The 18,821-nt window shown below is 54.5% G+C and overlaps 2 protein-coding genes across 2 annotated transcripts in view; both read left to right on the top strand.

The window, feature by feature from the left end:
* Positions 1 to 18,821, top strand: part of TIMP2 (TIMP metallopeptidase inhibitor 2) — a 54,103-nt gene that overhangs the window by 19,880 nt on the left and 15,402 nt on the right. The window contains exon 2 of the mRNA XM_040244743.1: positions 18,133 to 18,233. Coding sequence (XP_040100677.1) covers positions 18,133 to 18,233 — 101 coding nt within the window. The remainder of the gene's footprint in view (positions 1 to 18,132; positions 18,234 to 18,821) is intronic.
* CEP295NL (CEP295 N-terminal like) lies at positions 1,600 to 14,986 on the top strand. Its single transcript, XM_040244711.1, has one exon. The coding sequence runs from the start codon at positions 3,744 to 3,746 to the stop codon at positions 5,418 to 5,420; it is 1,677 nt and encodes a 558-aa protein (XP_040100645.1). The 5' UTR covers positions 1,600 to 3,743; the 3' UTR covers positions 5,421 to 14,986.

Raw genomic sequence — 18,821 nt, 5'->3', positions numbered from 1 at the left:
CGGGGGCCAGTTGCAGATACTAAACGGACACAGCTGGCTGAGTCAGAACAGTGGCTGTAACCACAGTGCCAGGGAGGAGGGCAGGGGTGGCATGGAGGTGCCAGGCGGGGTGGAGATGGGGGAGGTGACAAAAGCCTGGCTAGGAGGCTCAGGTGAGACCCTTCGATCCATCGCGCCTGGCACCAGAGCCTCACGGCCTCCTTCGTGGTCACTGTTCCTCCTGGTTGGAGTGGGGCTACCCTGGAGGCCCCCTTGCGGGGTCAGAAGGCAGGAGGGCTGCTGTGGGCCTGGGTGCTTCCCGGTGGCCTGGGAGGGGATCTGCCTTGGCTGAAGAGTCATCTGAGCCGCTGCCCAGGTGACCACCGAGGGCTGGCTCTACGCACTGGGGACGGCAGAGGGTGAGAGGAGAATGGGCCCAGTGTCCCTCCCAGCGGCCGTGCTGAGCGGGCCTTCTGTAAGGATGGGGCTGCGGCTTCCTGAGGGGTTGAGGGTGGCGGTCACAGCCCAGCCCGTCCACCTCTGGGGGAGCAGGAGCAGAAGACCCCAGGGAGAACTGGACGCCCAGAGCATTCTGGTCTGGTCAGCGAGCAGGGCAGGGCTTGGAGGTGAGGGCCCGGGGGAGCTGGGCCCAGGTGCATCTGCCAGTTGCTCCAGGGTTTTCAGTTACTGAACGAGGGAGCTGACTAATTTCTGGGCTTTTTCCCCAAGGTCACCATCCAGATGTTATAGGTTTTCATCCATTTGCATGTCTCTAGGGAAACCAACTGGACTGCCCCAGCTGACCTGGCTTGGGCTGTAACAGGGTGATTGAGTGGGTGGGGGCCCTCCAGAGTGGGAGACGCTCGTCCAGGTTATGCTCATTGTCACCCGTTAGCAGTGCAGTTTACGCTGTTCTCTCCAGCTGTCTTCCGAGACAGACAAAGAGACCTTCACAGCTCTTTCTCTCTCCTCATCTGTTTGGACAACCCTATGGGCATTCCTGTGCTGTGCTCAGTTGCTCAGTCATGTCTGACTCTTTGCAGCCCCATGGACTGTAGCCCGACAGGCTCCTCTCTCTGTCCATGGAGATTCTCCAGGCAAGAATACTGGAGTGGGTTACCATGCCCTCCTCCTGGGGATCTTCCCAACCCAGGGATCGATCCCAGGGCTCCCTCATTGCAGGCGGATTCTTTGCCCTCTGAGCCACCAGGGAAGCCTGTGGCCGTTCCTAGGGGTAGGAAAAGCTCAGTCTCTGATGTTTGGGACTCAGATTCAAGCCTAGCTCGTCCCTGTGAGCTGGGGCAGTTACTCAGTTTCTGCGCCTCCCTTTCTTGGTATAGGGACATGATTTCCTTTTCCCTGGGCGTGTGCTTAGGTAGATCTACTTTTACCTTTTATGGCTGCACTGGGTCTTCGTTGCTTGGCATGGGCTTTCTCTGGTTGCAGCGAGCAGGGGCTACCCTCCAGTTGCAGTGCTCGGACTTCTGACTGCAGTGGCTTCTCAGCTGTGGCACGCGGGCTTAGTTACCCCGAGGCATGTGGAATCTTCCTGGACCAGGGATCAAACCAGTGTTGCCTGCATTGGCAGGCAGATTCTTAACCACTGGACCACCAGGGAAGTGCCATACATACACCTTTGTATAAAACTGCCAAACTGTTTTGCAGCATTTTGCATCCCCACCAGGAACCAGAAGCTTGTGAGGGTTCCGATGTCCCCGTGCCCTCACCAACAATTGTCATTCCCTATCTTTTTCATTGTAGCCATCCTAGTGGGTGTGAAGTGGTGTCTTCATTTTGCATTTCCCTGATGAGGGTTGATGTTGAACATCTTGTTATGGGCTTTATCAGCCATACATAAATCTTCTTTGATGATGTGTATATTTCAGCCTTTTGCCCATTTTTAAATGGATTGTTTGTGGTCTTACTGGGTTGTACGAGTAGTTTATACTAACGGATTCAGGTCTTCTGTTGGGTGTGTGATTTGCAGGTATTTCCTTCGAGTCCGTGTTTTGTGTTTATACCTATTAACAATGTCTTTTGAAGTGCAGAGGTTTTTAATACTGATGATGCCAAACTTATCGATTTCTTGTATTGTTTGTGCTCTTGGAGTTGTATCTAAGAATGTGTGCCCAATCTGAGGTCATGAAATTACACTTCTGCTTTCTTCTGAGTGTAGCTTTAGACATTACGTTAAGGTCTGTGATCCATTTGCATTAATTTTTGTATATGATACACAATTTTGTATATGGTAAGATAGGGTCTAAATTAATCTTTTTTTGTATGTGGATACCCGTGTCACTTTGGTTGAAAATCTCAACCATTGTGTTTAACGCCCTAGCTTTCTCTTTCTCTCACCTCTTGCTCATCATGGGGGTTGGCAGACTGGTAGAATGTGGTATTAACCAGGTTTCCACGTGTCTAACTGCATGATCACAGTTACCAAAAGCTGGTGGCTATGTGACCATTGGTCAAAGACAAGATGTCTGCCTGAGCGGCAGTTGCCACTTCCCAGCTGTGTGATCTAGGTCAAGTTTCTTAGTTGCCCTGCCTCAGTTTCCCCACCTGTGAACCAGGGGTGCACAGGTTTACCCTTGGACCCTTGATAACCCCTTACCTCCAGGGTTACTGAAAAAGAGATGAGTGGAGGGCAGCCCGCACAATTCACATTAGTTGTTCCAGTTGATGCGGTGGGATTTCTGGGGACCACCATTGCTTTGAGCTAAAATTTGCTCAGCCTGACTCCACCCCACACACCCTAAGATGAAAGAAAGAAAGGAAGGGAATCCCGCACAGGTGAAGTGGGCTCCGTTCCAATTGCAGTGTCCAGGAGGCAGCTCATGGAGCCCACAGATAATGGCAGTTTTCGACACCAGCTGTGAGTGGCCATAGCTCCATACTCTTTTTATCTGGTATAAATGCAGGTCCTTCTTTAGGAAGGTCTGGTGGAGCACATGTCCCTGCCTGATGCCAAAGAGATGTGAGAAAAGAGATAGCACCAGCTTAACCTCTATTTGCACTGAATTTTAGTACAAACATTCGATCCGCAGTCACCTGCATACCGCCCCCTACCCATGCACACACACGCACACACCTTTCTCACCAGATTCTTCCTCCTACACTCCTTCCTCCTTTCATTTATAAGTAGCTCCCTCCAGAGGGCCAGGCATTTGCACACACACCTCCCACCTGAGCCCTAACTTATCTCCTAAGGTGGGGTCTTAACCTCAGCACTGTGGACGTTGGGGGCCAGGTCCCTGCTAGTCGCAGGGCCGTCCATCCTGTGCATCCCGGGCTGTTTCATAGCAGCCCTGCATCCACCCACTAGATGCCTGTAGCACTGCCCCCCTCCTCCAGTTGTGACAACCAAAACTGTCTCCAGAAATGGCCACACGTGCCCCTCTGAAGCAAAACCACCCTCCGCTGAGAACAGCTGCCCTGCAGGTCTTGTGTGGAGGCATGTGAGGCAGAAATCGGGAGCTGAGAACGGGCCCTTGCAGGTGGGGACCAGGAGGGCAGTCTGAAGGGACAGGTCACCTCCCCTAGCCACCCCCCCAGCCCGCCATACTCAGAGTCCCCCCTATGCCTTGTCTCCAGGGCCTCGCTTTCCTTGGAACGCTCGGGGCAGCGCTGTGCATCTTTCTGCCGGGTGGGCTTGACCCAGAACAGCCGTGGCACCTGTGGCCTCTCCGCCCCCAGTGCCCTTGAACTGCTCTCTCGGTTCCTACCACCTTCTCTCCAAAGCTGTGTCTGTAGAGGTCCCTGACATGCGAAGAAGCTCGGAGAGAGCTGTTCGACGGAGCCCCAGTCCCGACAAGGAAGCCTTGCTCTTGAGGCAGAATCTTCTGGACAGATTGCTCCAGGTCCGAGAGAAGGGAGCCCTGGCCCCACAGAGAAGACAGAAGGACCCCCAGCAGCAGAAGACCCAGCTGCTCCAGCGCTTGGTTGAGGAGCTGAAGGCAGAGTGGCCGGAGGCCCTGGACCAGCAAATTCGAGGCCTGGGGCGACTGTACTTAGCGCATCTGTTGGGCTCGGGGGGCGAACGGGCCGAGGACCATGAACCCGACTCAGAGGGCTCGGCCCAGCGAGGAGCAGCCAGGTTGCCCAGGGCCAAGGGGAAGCACAGAGCGGCCGCGCAGGAAGAGAAGGGACGCAGGGAGGAGCTGGCCCGACGGCAACCCTGGTGCGCCGCATCCCGGAGGAGAGCAGTGGACCGAGACAGGCAGGGGGCCTCCAGAGCCACAGGCCCGTGTCCCCCTTCCCTGAGCCCCCCGGAGAGGAGTAAAGGAAAACGAGCGCCTTCCATGAAGACAGGCGGGGGCTGCCGTCACAGGACAGACGTGGAGAAGCTCTTGGCTGCCACAGAGGGGCTCAAGCGCCTGGAGGGACAGGAGAGTGACGCAGCCCGGGAGGGCAGGAGGCAGCTGGGGAAGCGGCCAGCTCGTCATCAAGCCCCAAAAAACAACTGTCTGGATCAGAGCCCCGAAGGCAAAGCCGACCACCTGGAACAGCTGTGTCCTGTCGGCTCGACCCACAGAAGGGGGGCCTCGCCGCCTGCGAAGCTCGGGAACAAGAGCAAGTGGCAGAGAGAGCTGGAATTTGCCTTCGAAGAGTTGTTTGATACCAACAGGAAGCTGAAAAAACACCTGAACTTGCAGCTGAATCTCAAGCCCGCGGTGGATCAGAGCCCTGGTGCAGGTCAGGACTCCAAGGAGGAGACGCAAGCATGGAGAAGGGAGGGCCAGAAAGAGAAGGCGGAAGGAGATGCAGAGATTGCTGTGGTGCCCACCAGAGAGCCCATGCATCCAGTGGGAATGGAAGTCCACCTGACGCCGTCCAGAACCAGCTTGCAAAAGTTTCTAAGCAAGCTCGAGAGCCAGAAATACCAGAGGATGGCCAAGGGCGTGGTTAAGAGTGACAGTACACTTTGGTCTCCCAAGGCAGGAACCTCTCTGGATGAAAAGGACCTGCTCTCGTGCAGCCCCGGATCCGGATGGGAGCAGCCCCAACTGGATGCGCTGGTGCAGGGCTCCCTTCAGCTTCACCCGCAAGAACAGGTAGACAGGGTTGGCTTGATGGCATCAATGCAGAAGCAGAAAATGCAGGTGGAGCAAAGAAGACTAAAGCAGCTGGACTTGCTTGAGCAAATCGAACACCACAAGGTGAGCTTGGAGGCTGACCTCCAGATGGAGCTGAAAGACGGGAGGAGGGAACACAGCCAAGCTCATCTGGTTCATCCAAAGCCTGACTCCCCTCCAGACCCGGAGAAGGAAGACGGATATGACCGCAGCCCCACTTCCCCCTCGGCTGCCGTCGTCGACGATGACAGACACAGTCAGATGATCCGTGACATTCAACGGCAGATTCTAGAGCAGAACGTGTTGCACAAGCAGTTTCTTAAAGAAGCCAGGAAACGCTTGCTGGAGTTTCAGAAAATATGTTAGAAGTGAGAGTCCCACCCATGGTAAATACATCACTGATAACTGGGCGTTCTGCCGGAACTGGTACCCAAGTCTGTGCGATTGTATTTGCGTCATCTGCTCAGAAACCCGTAGCCTCTTTAAAATGGGCCATCAGTCATCCTCCTGTGCTTTTGGCGCGAGTTCCTCTGCAGAAATCCTACTTACTCCCAATCTTGCCTTTAAAAACTAAGTCCTATTCGGAAAGAATCCTTAGCATGAAAATAAGAACCCGTGTAGGGCGCGGTATGTGGGTCTGGCCAGCGTTAGCCCAGGGGTGTGTCCTGGAGCTGAGGCTGTTTTCATGTACCGCGAGTGCAGATGGAAGCGCCAGGTACATTTAAGTGCTTCAGATGTTTTAGTCAAATAAACACTGGACTTTGAGGGGCATCCAAGGTCAGACGGGCGCAGTTTCAAAAGATACATCATTGGTTGCTTAGCCAGTGGCTGAGACGTTCACGGAGAGGTTTAACGAAAATCTTTCAGTCTTTTCAAAGCAACATCATTTCATAGGACGTCACTTGGTAACATTCTTGTAAATTTAATATTAGAAAGTGGGAGGGAGGGAGAGAAGAGGGTGGGAGCAAGAGGAAGAAAGAGGAAAGAGAAGAAAAGAAAGGGGAAATGCTTCTCAGTGACACAGCCCTACACTCCTTTGGGGCTGGCGGGGGCGGGGAATAGGGTGTCTGATCGCTTGCCTTTTTCCCAGCTTTACCCCTGACCCAGAACCCTCAGCAGCCACGGAGACCCTTCACTGGATGGGGCTTTATCTACCAGTTGCATACTTAGGGATTGGAATGGAGTGGACAAACCTTTTCTGCAAGGAGCTGAGAGTAAACATTCTAAGCTTCACTGGCCATATGGTCTCTGGGCAACTACTCAGTGCCTGGAAGGCAGCCGTAGACTAAATGAATGGGTGTGACCGAGTTCCAATAAGACTTGATTTGCAAAAATAACGGGTAGGCAGGCTTTGGCTCTCAAGCCAGTGTTAGCTGACCCCTGGGCCTAGCATATCAAGGAGATGGGCCTCCCTCCCTCCCTTCCAGGAACCTCAGCTGTCCTGAGTAGGAGCCCCTCTTTGGTCATGGTATGTGGGCATCACTGGGCCATCAGTGGCCTTTTCAGTCTTACATATGTTTGGCACCATAGCCTAGCTGTAGTGACTAACAGGGAGTAAAGGCAGGGTCTGTTGGGACCCCAGCCTGCCCATATGTGGACAGTGTAATCATCACCTGTGAGCCCACCATTCAAATCTGAAATCTGAAATATTTGCCGGAAACCAGCTTTATCTGTGTGCCCCTTCCCTCTTCTGTACGCTATTCCTCCTTAGCTGTATTGTGTATCGGCAGAACTTGGGAGTTGTCCCCACTTCACCCACCAGAACACACCCTATGTTGTTCAGCTTATGCTTGACCCCTATAAAAAGGATGTTATGGCACATGTGGTCTTTTGGAAGCTTTTGTGGACCCAGCGTAGTGAGTTCGTCCATCTCACAGGCAGGTGTCAATTTTGCTGCTGCGTCACGTTATCATGGGACCCTCTGAGCCTTCTTCCCATCGCTGCTTGTTTTGGGCCAGTTCCTGAAATGAGAATAACATCCCTAATGCACTGGGATCAAAAGGCCTGGCATCAGAAAGTGCTTTGGGAATGTGTGGCCACCCCAGCTAGGACGGAGGTGTGGGAAAGGTCTCCTTCCTCTTTTTCTTCCCATTTTCACCTTTTTTTTGCCTCTGGAAAATGTTGGCCTGACCTTGCACCCTTTTTCCTGTGCAAATATTGACTGGCAGACACTGCCTCACAAACCTGGAGGTTAACCGTGAACAACAGGCGCATGGAAATCTTGCATTCTAGTGGAGGATACATGTGACAAGTGACCACAACGACTTAGCTGGCAATGGAAGAATACTCAGAGAGGCAGGGTGAGTGACCCGATGCACGTCTCTGAGCATCCAGCCCCCAACCCCTGAACATGCCCGTTTGTGTGGAGCAATAATGGCATCCTACAAGGTGTTTGGTGTTTTGTGGGTTTTTTTGGTTTTGTTTTAAAATCAGTAGTTTTGAGTGAGGATCCTCCCACCATCTCACATCTCCATCATGAGGGTCTCTGCTCTCTGTGGCTTTTCCATTTGAGGTAGAGAAAGTGTTTGATCCCAGCCCCATTTCTCTCATCTGCTTCTGGAAAGTCATGGGTCAGGGCTGCAGAGCAGCTCAGTGTGGTCTGAGTCCAATGTGAATAAAAACAAAAGTCCTGGGGCTGGGAGAGCTTTGTCACTCCCGGGCCAAATGAGGATTCCCCGCGGGGAGGGGCACAGGCCTTCAGCAGGTGCTCAGCCAGAACTCCGTCTGTCGTCACGGGATTGCCTCAGTCTGAGGGTGGAGGGGGCGCCCTGGGGTCACCAGGTTTAAAACCGTGGCCACGATGGGACCCAAATACTGAGTAATGATGTTCTCCTGACTCGGCCTGGAAACCACAGTCTAATGAAGGGGCAAGCCTGCCTTTGAGTGCGTTATTTTTGTTTCCACTTTCAAAGGTCGTGTTGGCACCCTGTGTGTTCTAGGTGAGGAATTGTCCCCTCTTGGCCACACTTGAGCTAAAAGTAGGTGTCGGGGAAGGGCAGCGAGACATGGTGGAGGGTGACTCATCTCTACCTGGACGGTCTCTCCCACATTATCCCCCGGCAGCTGTATGAGACACCTTGCCCTTCTCCAGCTGACCTGCCGAAGACCGAAGCAGGGTGGTCTGGAGCACCCTCTTGCCTGGACCGGCAATGCGAGCAACGGAACAGCCCTCCAGGACCACCTCCCCCCAAACAGGCGACCCCTCCAGTGGTTCCCAACAGAGGCATCACCAGTCACTTTGATCTCGATGGTATCCCAGGGACCCCCCGTGGCGTCTGCACAGACACTGCCTTCACTCCTTGTTGGTCACTTTGATGCGACTGGACGCAGGTGCCAAGGACCCTGGGGCAACGCCCCCAGGAAGGTTTCCACCCAGTCCTGCCAGAGGGCAGTGAGGACCCCGACACGGTGGCTCCTCCCAGGGGGCCCTCCCTCCTTCCCCATGGGCTCTTCCTCTCTGGAACTGCGTCTTCTAGGACGCTCCCCTGGTTGTGTGCTTCCCCCACACACACTTGGAGCAGCTTCCCTGTTCCTGTTTCACTCTGGGTCATCAGGTCACGTCCTTGCAGCCGGATGGTGGCCCCTGGGGAAGGCCTCCATGCCCCCCACTGCCGCCCGTTTGCCCAAGCAATCCGCATGGGGCAGGCAGCGCCGGTGGTACCTGTCACAAGGTCCACTCTGCACGGGCACGTGTGGGCCGGCAGTGACGGACAGGAAGCGGGACAAGGGACAGCAGTTCAGCCGAGACGGCAGGACAGGTCCTGCCCTTGTGGGGCCAGGGGGGCACCCTTCGTTTTGGGTGTGTCCCCGCGTTCCGTGGGTGCTGCCCTGGGGGTCCTCATGCCTGTCCCCTCTCCCATCCAGCCAGGTGCCGGGTCGCAGCGTGCACGAGAACATCCAGAAACTCAGAAATGGAAAATGATGGGAAAATAGGTTTTTAAAGTTGGGGCGTGGGGCAGGGGCACCTCTTCCGGTGAGCAGAAGGCGGCCATAAGGTGCGGCCACTTCTTCCCTCCACCCTATTTGCTCTGTAACAGGATGGAGAGTCGATGGCAGAGTGTAGCCCACCCTCATCCCCGCCTGGAGATGAGGTTTGGGGGGGGTGGATTGCACCCCACACACCACCCACTCTGAGGGACAAGTGAGCTAAGCTCACAAGGACTAGCTGAGGAGTGGGCGCGTGACCTCCCAGCCCGCTCGCCCAGGATCCCTGCACACTGACAGCTGGGGGTGTGGTCCTGGGATTCCCGCCTTCCCATCCCTGCCCCTGGCTCCTGGGCAGTGCCATGCGTCGGGGTCAGCTCGCAGACCATGTGCTTCAGCATCCCACGCCGGGGCCGCCGCTGCAGCACTGTCCACGCGGATGGGGCCTGAGCCACCGGCCCGGCACTCTGTGTGTGCACACCCTGAAATGAGGCCTGCCCAAGGTCCCGGCCCACCAGTGAGGGTGGGACCTTTGTCTGCTGCCCCTCGCTTCTCTGCTGTCCATCCCGCCCCTTCCTCAGCCTGTGGGCAGGGAGGGATGAAGGCAAGGCGGGGTGGCCGGGTGTCCTCCCAGAGTCTCTCCCAGCCTCCTGCTGCCCCTGCCCCGCCCAGTCCTGCTCCTGCCCCCGCTCCGGGCTCCAGGCTTGGGTTTGCAGGGCTGAGCTTGGCTCCTCCTCAGGGTCTTGGCGGAGAAAGTGCAGAGCAGCAGTTCCCTCCACAAAGCCGCACTGTTCTCAGCAAATCCTCCCAGGAGCGGGATGCATTTTTTTCAAGTGATTCAGCAGCACGTGAATGGGAAGGGCCTGGAGCCCAAGGCTTTGGAGACTGTGATCAAGGCCTCTGGCGTGAGATCCCGCTGGGCCCACAGGGAGAAGGGAGGAAGGGTGGTGGGGCTTGAGTCGTGGTCCTATCCGGGTCCTGGGCGGGGCGGGTGGGGGTGGTCAGGAGGGCAGCTTGAAGGGGGGCAGTGAGGCCTGCAGCGTGTGTCTGCATGGCAAGGCTCTCCTAGAGTTGCTTCTCTCCTGCTCCCCAGGGGAGCTGAAGCAACGGACAGAAAATGGAGATAGGCGAGCTGGTCTCCATGGAGACGGGGCATCCAGTGGACAGCCGCTCACGTGTGTGTGCTAGAATCTTGAGCAACAAGGGCGGGCCTGGCAGATCCTCAGGTAGCAGGCTCACGAGCAGCGTGGACCCGGGCTGAGGCTGTGCTATTTCCTGTTGTCTGCACCCTCCCTGCCCCACCCTCGATTCCCGAATAAACACATCTGCACTGAGCGGTTATCATTCCAGGCGTTTTTGACCTTGGCCTGAGTCATGCTGGCCAAGTCTTGACCTCACCCTGGAGAGCCCAGCCCTGGTCCGCCCTGGACATCTGTTGGCTCCTGGGGTTGGGGAGGTCTGGGAAGCTTTGGGGTATCTGGTTGGTGGGGGGAGGGTCCGGTCTCTCACAGCTGCTGCGGGGACAGACGAAACCCTCAGTTGCCTGCAGCATCCCAGGGCTGTTTCTGATTACTTCATTTCCCTGAAAGCAGCGAACTTGGAGGTCTCCTCCAGCCTGACTGAAAGGGGCCTGGCCTTGAGGCCAGGGAAGGCAGAGCTGAGTGCCCGGGGAGAGCTCCCAGGGCTGTGTCCACCGAGGGACAGCTGGGAAGGTGAGGGCTGGGTGCACAGTGAGGCTGGAGGGAAGGTGGGGCTGGACGCTCCCAGGGCCTTGCAGGCGCCAGGCCAGCGCTGACGTCATGCATTCCTGTGACATCTCCCAGGACCCGAAGCCACACCCCACTTCCCCGTACTGTTTTGTAGGGAGGGGTGTGGCCCCGAAACATGGGACATGGGAGTGGTCTGCATCCGTGTGAGCACGACCCTGTCTCTTAAGTCACCGTCTACCCCACCACCACCACTCCAGCCAGTGAAGTTTGTCTCCTCCGCCCCCACCAAACAAGCAGATGCAGCCCCATTGCCAAGGCTCACAGTGTCTACCACACACCTCATGGCCCCCTGAGATGATTTAGTTACATGCAAGCAGTTAGAACTCCTTCAGTAATACCAGACCACGGCTCTGAAAAAATATAATCATTCCATTACAGCTTTCAGAGGGCAGAGCAGCCGACTGTGTGTCTGGGGTGGTAGATACAGGAAGAGGGTGCCCCTCGCTCTCCTAACTCTAGCCTCAAAGGTTAGTGGCAGCTGGGATGGAGGTGCCCCCATTCACATCCCCCTGAGACTTGGAACACGTTTGTCAATCAAAGGTTAAGGGGCCTCAGCCAGGTCGACCAGCCTACAGTGTCACTGTGTTCACCCGAAAGGGACAGGAAACCCTCAGCCCAAGTGGCAGCCCCGGGATGTCGCTGCAGGGATTAAGCAAAGACTTCAGTGGCTCTGTGATTTGAGGGTGTAGATGTCTACACTTGTGGTGCCCATTCTCCAGTGAGTGTAGACAAAAGTGTGGAATCCTCCAGCCCCCTCCCAAGTACCCCAGCGGAGCAGAGCACAGCTGGAGAGTGAGGGGTCTGGAGCCCAGCCTGAAATAAGTGAGGGCTAGGAAGGACTGATGCTGAAGCTGAAGCTCCAGTACCTTGACCACCTGATGCTAAGAGCTGACTCATTGGAAAAGACCCTAATGATGGGAAGGATTGAGGGCAGAAGGAAGAGGGGGCAACAGAGGATGAGATGGTTGAATAGCATCGCGACTCAATGGACGTGAGTCTGAGCAAACTCAGGGAGGTCGTGAAGGACCGGGAAGCCTGGCGTGCTGCAGTTCACAGGGTTGCAAAGAGTCAGACATGACTTAGCAACTGAACAAGGTCCTGTCTGGAACAAAATTGTTTCTATCTGAACTGTTCTGAAACGGTTGGTGTGTAATTTTTCCCAGAACAAGCAGATGGACCAGGCGACCTTCCTGCTCGCAAACCAGGGCTCCCATTCCAGGCACGGCAGCAGAGCGGCCCCCCACCCACTCTTGACTGGGGCCAGTAGGGTCTTTGGCCGATGTGCTGGCCAAAGTCCCGCGACTCCTCCCCTGCAGTAGATGACTCTCAGGCCATGTGTGCCTCACCAGGGGGACCACTGGGCATTTTCCATGGGACTGTCAGGAAGATTGAAGAGCAGGGCAGTGGGGTCCTGGTTAATGCCATCTCCCTGGGCACCCCTCCCAGGTCCAGGCAGAGGCTGCAGTAGGTGTACTGGCCTGGGAGAGGACCAGTGGCTTCTGTGGATGCTGAGCCACCCTTGCCAGCTTGAGTTGGTACACACGTAAGATTCAGATGGTTCGGGCCGGATTTTGACCTTGTGTTTAGATGGATGTTTTTCCAAATCCTGGAGATGCCCACACCTCTTCCAGGCAGACCCATGAATTTCTTTTTATTAAGCTGGAAGCTGTACTGGGGCTGGCACTGGGCTCTTGGGATTCAAGGGTGTTGAGTGTGTTGGGGCAAGGCCCTGAACATTTACAAGTCAGAGTCCTAACATCCAGGGGTTTACCATGCTCTGGGGTCAGGAGCCCATGTTGGCAGAGTGGCCCCCTTGGGAAAGGTCCTAGTCCTGTAGGATATATAAGTGGCATATGGGGTGCCTCCAGAGAGCATTTGGGACCATGGCAAGACGATCAAGATAATTCAGTTTATTTCAGTGTGAAATAGATGAACTTCAGAAAGGCAATTCTCCTTGGGGGGAGTTGGCTTCCCCACAGACTATGTCCTTGGCTTGTTCTTGTCCGCAGACACGGGAGGACTCACATGTCAGTGGGGTTGTGGGAGAGACTTGAATCAATGCGGGCCGGTCGAGCGTGCTGTTCTTCCGGGCCACACCATGTGCTGGGGACACCTAAGATTTCCTGCCCCTCCTCTCCCTGTCCCCTGCCCGGCTCCCCACCCAGAGCAGGGGCACAGTCTGGCCTCCGTTGGTTTTGCCTGGGCTGTCGTCATCTCTCAAAGTCTGAACGTCGCCTGTGTTCCTTGGATCGTCGTCCGCAACCTTGACTTTCCATCCACTCCGTTCTTTTCCATCCCAAATCTGGCTGGGCGGACTAAGGATTGTTTTTGCAGGCTCCTAGTGGGGGAAGTGACGTTGTGTGGTGTCCACAGCCCAGGGGTGGGGGCGGGGGCTCTGCGGTCGCGTGTGCTTTGAATTAAGTCCACGGTTGTGCATTCCAGTAGCCAACATCTGGCGGTGAATTCATCAGCCAGCGAATCACCCTTGATCTCAAACCCAGATGTTGTGTTCACAGCCGAAGGGAAAGAAACAGAAATCTGAGCAGCCCGGGGAGAGGCCATCATTTTGGGGTGCAAAGCAGTCAGAACAGGGATCTTTGTAAAGACCCTCTCTCCTGCTGCTGCCTTTGGTTCTTGAGGGGTGGGGCGGTGGAGCAGAGCTGTCTGCTCGTGGGGGTGGACAGGACATAACCTGATCCCCTGCCCCAGGGCCAGACACTGGGCTCAGCACGCAGCAGGTGTTTGGTAAACAGGAGTCCATGCCTCGATTTTAATTTCTTCCCAGATTCTTCGGGTCTCTTCGCTACTCCCCAGCCCTGTCCTTTGGGGCTGGGTGTCAGAGAGGCCCATCCCTCACTTGGAGTGGCTCCAGAGCTCAGGGTGATGCCATCGTGCTGGGTGCAGGAAACGTGTTTCTGGAACGTTCTTGTGTCTTCCTCTGTCTGCCATTGGCAGGTGGAAACTGCTCCTTTGTTTTCCAGTCCATCATCCATCTGTCCTGCCTGGGTTGGATCTTCTTGAAGGCAGGCTCTATTACTGAAGACTTTCACATACCTTGCACCTTTTTCCCTTTGGACAACAGAATGGGGCCCCTGCTCTCCGGGTTTGTACTTAAAAGCCCAACTCTGAGCTTGGCAGGGAAGACAGTCCCCACTCTGGCCCGTGCCAGGGCCAGAAAGCTGAAGGTCAGGATGTCCACGGCTGAGCTGGCTGGGGTCCACAGAGATGCCATCTCGCCCTCCCTCTTATGTGGGGCCTAGACATCTGTTTCCCTTTGGGTCTGCTATCCGTAGCTTGCCCTTGGGATCCTCTGGTTGTAATCCGTTCCTTTGCCAATACTTATATGTGTCTCCCCACCCCCACCCTGTGCAGAGGGTGCTGAGCCCAGATGGCACCTCGCACCCAGGTGGACAGGAGTGTGCCCAGCCTCTCCTTCATGGTTAGAGGGTGTTGATGCTTTGGGGAAGGCTTTCCATAGAACTGAGCTCTCTTTTCTCTCTCCCTTCTCACTTTCTTTCCTTCTCTTTCTCTTTCATTCTATAAAACATTGAGACTCAGTTCACAGACCCTGAAGAATCCAAACTCCTGTTCTGTGGTGACAGGCCCAATCAGAGATCCTCCCCACCCCACCCCCAACCTCCCTGCCAGCATCTCAGGGGCCAGTGAACGTGCTAAGCTTAACTCTTCTTTTATGACAATTTTTGAAGACAAGTGTGTGTTCTGTAGCCCCAAAGCAGGTCCTCCAGGAAGCTGTTACCAGACCCAGATCTGGCGTCTGCGATGCCCAGGGTGGATTCCCTGAGCCTGAGCAGTGAGCGTGATACGATTCTCTTAACTCCTCGTCCCCCTGGGGAGTGAGAGAATCGGTGCCATTCTTCCCCGTGGGGCTGTGTTTGCTCTGCGCTGAGCTGTGCACGCATTCTGTGCCAGGCATCTCCTGGGCCCAGCTCTTAGTCCCCTCCCTCACCCTGAGAGTGTGCCCTTACTAGCGGTGGTGGTGTTTCTCTGTTTCAGAAATGAGTAACTGCGTCCCAGCAAGGTCAGGGAGCTTCCCTGAGGCTGTGTCGCAGGGAGGGGCTACAGCAGGATGGAGTCCCGGTGCTGCCTACTTTCAAATCAGGACTCAGACTGCCTGGGAGTTTTAGGAGCTTTTACTAGAGAAAAATGCATGGACCTTATTGTGTGGAATCAAATGGGGTCTCATGGCTATTTGGGAGTACTTTTTGCTTATTTTCCTTTTAAAAAAAAAATTGGTTTCAGTGTAGTTGATTTTAGTGCTGTTAATTTCTGCTGTACAGCAAAGTGATTCGGTTATATTATATACATTCTTTTTCATATTCTTTTCCATTTATGATTTATCACCAAATATTGAATATAGTTTCCCTGTGCTGTATAGTAGGACCTTGCTGTTTACCCATCCTGCATATAATAGTTTACATCTGCTAATTTCAAATTCCCAATTCCTCCTTCTCCCTACACCCCTCCCCCTGGACAGCCAGAGTTCTGTTCTGTCTGTTTATGTTTCATAGATATTGTTCATTTGTGTCTTTTTTTTGGATTCCACATGTAAGTGATATCATATGGCATTGGTCTTTTTCTGACTTGCTTCACTTAGTGTGATAATCTCTAGGTCTATCCACGTTGCTGCGAATGATATTATTTTATTCTTTTTTATGGTTGAGTAACAAGGATGAAATGTTACGCATCCATTCATCTGTCGGGACATTCTGGTTGTCTCTGTGTCTTGGCTACTGTCAATAGTGCTGCTTTGAACATGACGGGGAGTCTGTGTATCTTTTTGAACTACAGTTTTATCCAGATATATGCCCAGGAATAGAATTGCTTTATCATAGGGCGACTCTAGTTTTAGTTCTTTGAGGAACTCCATCCTGTTCTCCATAGGGGCTGCACCAACTTACCTTCCCACCGGCAGTGTAGAGGGTTCCCTCTTCAGCATATGTTATTTGTAGACTTTTTAACGATGGCCCTTCTGACTGATGAGCAGTCTTACCTCATGGTAGTTTTGACTTTTTGCTTGTTTTCTGATGGTCAGCAGAGTGTTTATTGAACACCTATGAGGCAGTAAGCATTGTGTAGAGTGCTGGGCCTCTGAATAGTAGCAAACAGCTTCAAAAAGCATTCAGGACTGGGTACACCACAATGCAGTTTGGCAGGATTGCTTCTTCTGGACCTGTGATCTCCTTTGGATGTTCCTGGTTCGTTTGATAGCATGCGCTGAGGACAATACTGTGGAAGAGCAAGCTTAGGACAGACTGATCTGATGTTTACTCATGTGCAGAAAAACTTCCGTGCAGTGTTGCGATAAGGTATAGACTAGGCAGGTTGTAAGAGGGACCAAGACAAACCTCCCCTGTGTTGCCATCCAGTGATCTCAGGTTCAGCTCAGCAAATAGAGCTAACTGTTCTATGGTTGGAACATAGCTTCTGCCGGTTAGAAGCTCCCTGGTCTCTGCGTAAACAAGGGTACAGGTGTTTATAGCAAAATGGATGAGAGGTGTGGGATGTACACCAAGTGCCACGAGAGGACAAGATTTCCCAGATGGAAGATGGAGAAGGGCTATTTCAGCTGGGTCTTGAAGGATGAATAGAAGTTCTCCAGGCAGAGAGGAGATGGCATTCAGGGCTGAAAATATGGACACCTCTGGGCAGGTTCAGATTCAGGAAGTATTATGGACTGGTAGAACAAACAAGAGCGGGTGACCACCAAGGCAGCTGAAACCATCACTGGCTGGTACCAGGTTGCCAGGAGGATGTTTAGAGGGCGGTAGTGGGCAGCCAAGGAAGATGCTTGAGCTGGATGGGGTGTGGCTGTGAAAAGGCAACAGGTGCTGGGGTGGGAAGATGGGTGGAGGGGTGGGAAGAAACACTGAGATCAGGATGACCTGTTACAAGGGCTAGGCCCTCTGTTCTGGCGTGGCCCACCGCTTGGCATTTCCTGGATGTGGCTTCGTAGGTTGGGGCCTGGCTCAGCCTGGGAAACAGGAACCTGTGGCCTCGGCCAGTCATGACTCAGCGCCAACAGAAGGAAAAATAAGGGTGGCTTTGGGCCGGAGCAGGGCACTGGAGCTGTGGCGTGGGGCTCTGGTGCCAGGCTGGGGTCCAGAGAGCATTTAGGGGACCCAGGAGGGTGGGCACAGACGGGGGTCTGTGTCCTGGACCTCCCTGCTCTGCAGGAAAAGACAGCCCTGGCCAGGGGCTGAGACTTCAGCCGCTCACTGGGGTGGAGGGTGGGAGGCTTCTCCAAGCCAGGCCCTGTCTGCTCCTTGTTTCTCTATTTTGCTCACACCCATGCTCACGTGACACTCATCCACAGTGACCCTGAACAGCCGAATCTTGAAGGACAAAGCTTTTAAAGCCATTAGAATGGCCTGTGCCACGAGATGATGAGCCTCAAAATGAAAAAAGGGAGGGAGGGCTCTGCCCAAGTGACAGCGTGAGCTGTTGATCCTCGCCTGTCAGCTTGTGGGGCAGAGCAGGGTCCTGGCTTAATTGCTACTAGGAAGCCCTGGGTTGCAAGGTCCATGAGCAGCCTCAGGCCTCAGGGAACATTCCAGAACCTTCCCAGCCTGACCTCTTCCCCCCTCCTCCATCTCGTGTCAAGGTCCAGGACCATCCTTCTTTGTGTTTTGGCCTTTGCCCTCGGCATCTGTCCCTTTTTTCTGCCACTGAGGTTCTCAAATGTCTCCTCCTCCCGTTCCACGCCCTTTGGGTTAAAATGTTTGACCTCCCTCTGCCGTTGCCTCTGATAGAATGTGTGTTATTTCAAAAAGCAGCCCCAGGACATTTCTCAGGGACATGCAGAGGACGGATTCACAGGCTGGCAGGATAGACTTTTTTGATGTCAGACCCACAACCTAAATATGATGGGGCCTCTTGCAGGAAGGTAACTCCCCCTCTACCTTCAGCCTGAAAAAGCCTGACTGACCGCAGGCTATGGGAGGAGGCAGGCAGGGTGGGGCTCTCACCATCCTTAACTGCGCGATCAGGATGGCCGGCCAGTCTGTGTGCTCATCTGCTCTCCCAGCCACCAATACATACACATTGGAGAGAAAGGGGAAAAAGCCCCAGAGTCCCAACATATGAGATCCACAGTGATCCTTGTTCAAATCAGTGATGGCCTCAGCCACCCCCAGGTTTTGAGGGACAAGAGCTGCTCCGGGGTCCTGTCAGCAGAGGGCTCTGGCGTCATTCCTGGTCTGCCCCTTCTGGATGGAGTCCAGTGCTGTGTCGAGGCTGGGATTACCTGCCCTTGCCTCCTGCCTCCCTGCTGCCACCTCCGCCCACCCCCCGTCACCCCCCCTCAACCTTGGAGCCAGGACGGTCTTGCAGGGGACTCTGCTCACCTTTGCATCTTTGTTTTACAGTGATCAGGGCCAAAGCGGTCAGTAAGAAGGAGGTGGACTCTGGCAATGACATCTACGGCAACCCCATCAAGCGGATTCAGTATGAGATCAAGCAGATAAAGGTAACGGTGGCCGTCCTGGGGTTGCTGTGTCGGGCAGAGCCGTGGGAGGTTTGGGAGTGTGGCAGGGTATCCTGCTGTCTCAGTGCGCCTCTAGGTCCCTAGAACTGGCCCAGCCACGCGTGGGGTGGACGGTGAGGAGCAGGGGCATCAAGCTGCAGGTGGATCTGATTCTCCTTAATCTGTAAATACCAGAGAACCTGTGTGCACATGGTGTGTTCCCATCAGCTCAGTTCTTCCAGAAGTGTGTTATCTTCACTCTGATGGCTATAAATCAGTGGCAGAGCTTCAGCGTTAAGTCACCAACTTCACAGCTTCTGTGGAACATTCCATGAGTGCCTCCCCGCCTCTTCCTTGTGGGTGGGTTCAAAGGCAGTGGGAACTTGGCCATTGTTTCTGGGAGCCCACAACTAATGGGGCAAATGACCTAATTCCCCCAAAGTGCGAGCAGGCTCCAGTCTTGCCTGGTTAGCTTTACTTTCAAGAGGGGTGAGGATTTGGAGAGAGGCCGGCTCCTATGGAGAGGTGTGCTGGGACATTACCTAAGAGAGGGGAGTTAGGGAAGAAATGGACTTGGCAACCCAGCCGGTG

The sequence above is a fragment of the Oryx dammah genome, unplaced genomic scaffold (assembly GCF_014754425.2).
Source record: "Oryx dammah isolate SB20612 unplaced genomic scaffold, SCBI_Odam_1.1 HiC_scaffold_8, whole genome shotgun sequence".
Taxonomy (NCBI): Eukaryota; Metazoa; Chordata; class Mammalia; order Artiodactyla; family Bovidae; genus Oryx; species Oryx dammah.
Note: the sequence above shows the minus strand (reverse complement) of the source record. Positions and strands in the feature narration are given on the sequence as shown.

Excerpts from the sequence above, each read along its gene's own strand:
- CEP295NL (XM_040244711.1), top strand. The coding sequence starts at position 3,744 with ATGCGAAGAAGCTCGGAGAGAGCTGTTCGACGGAGCCCCAGTCCCGAC.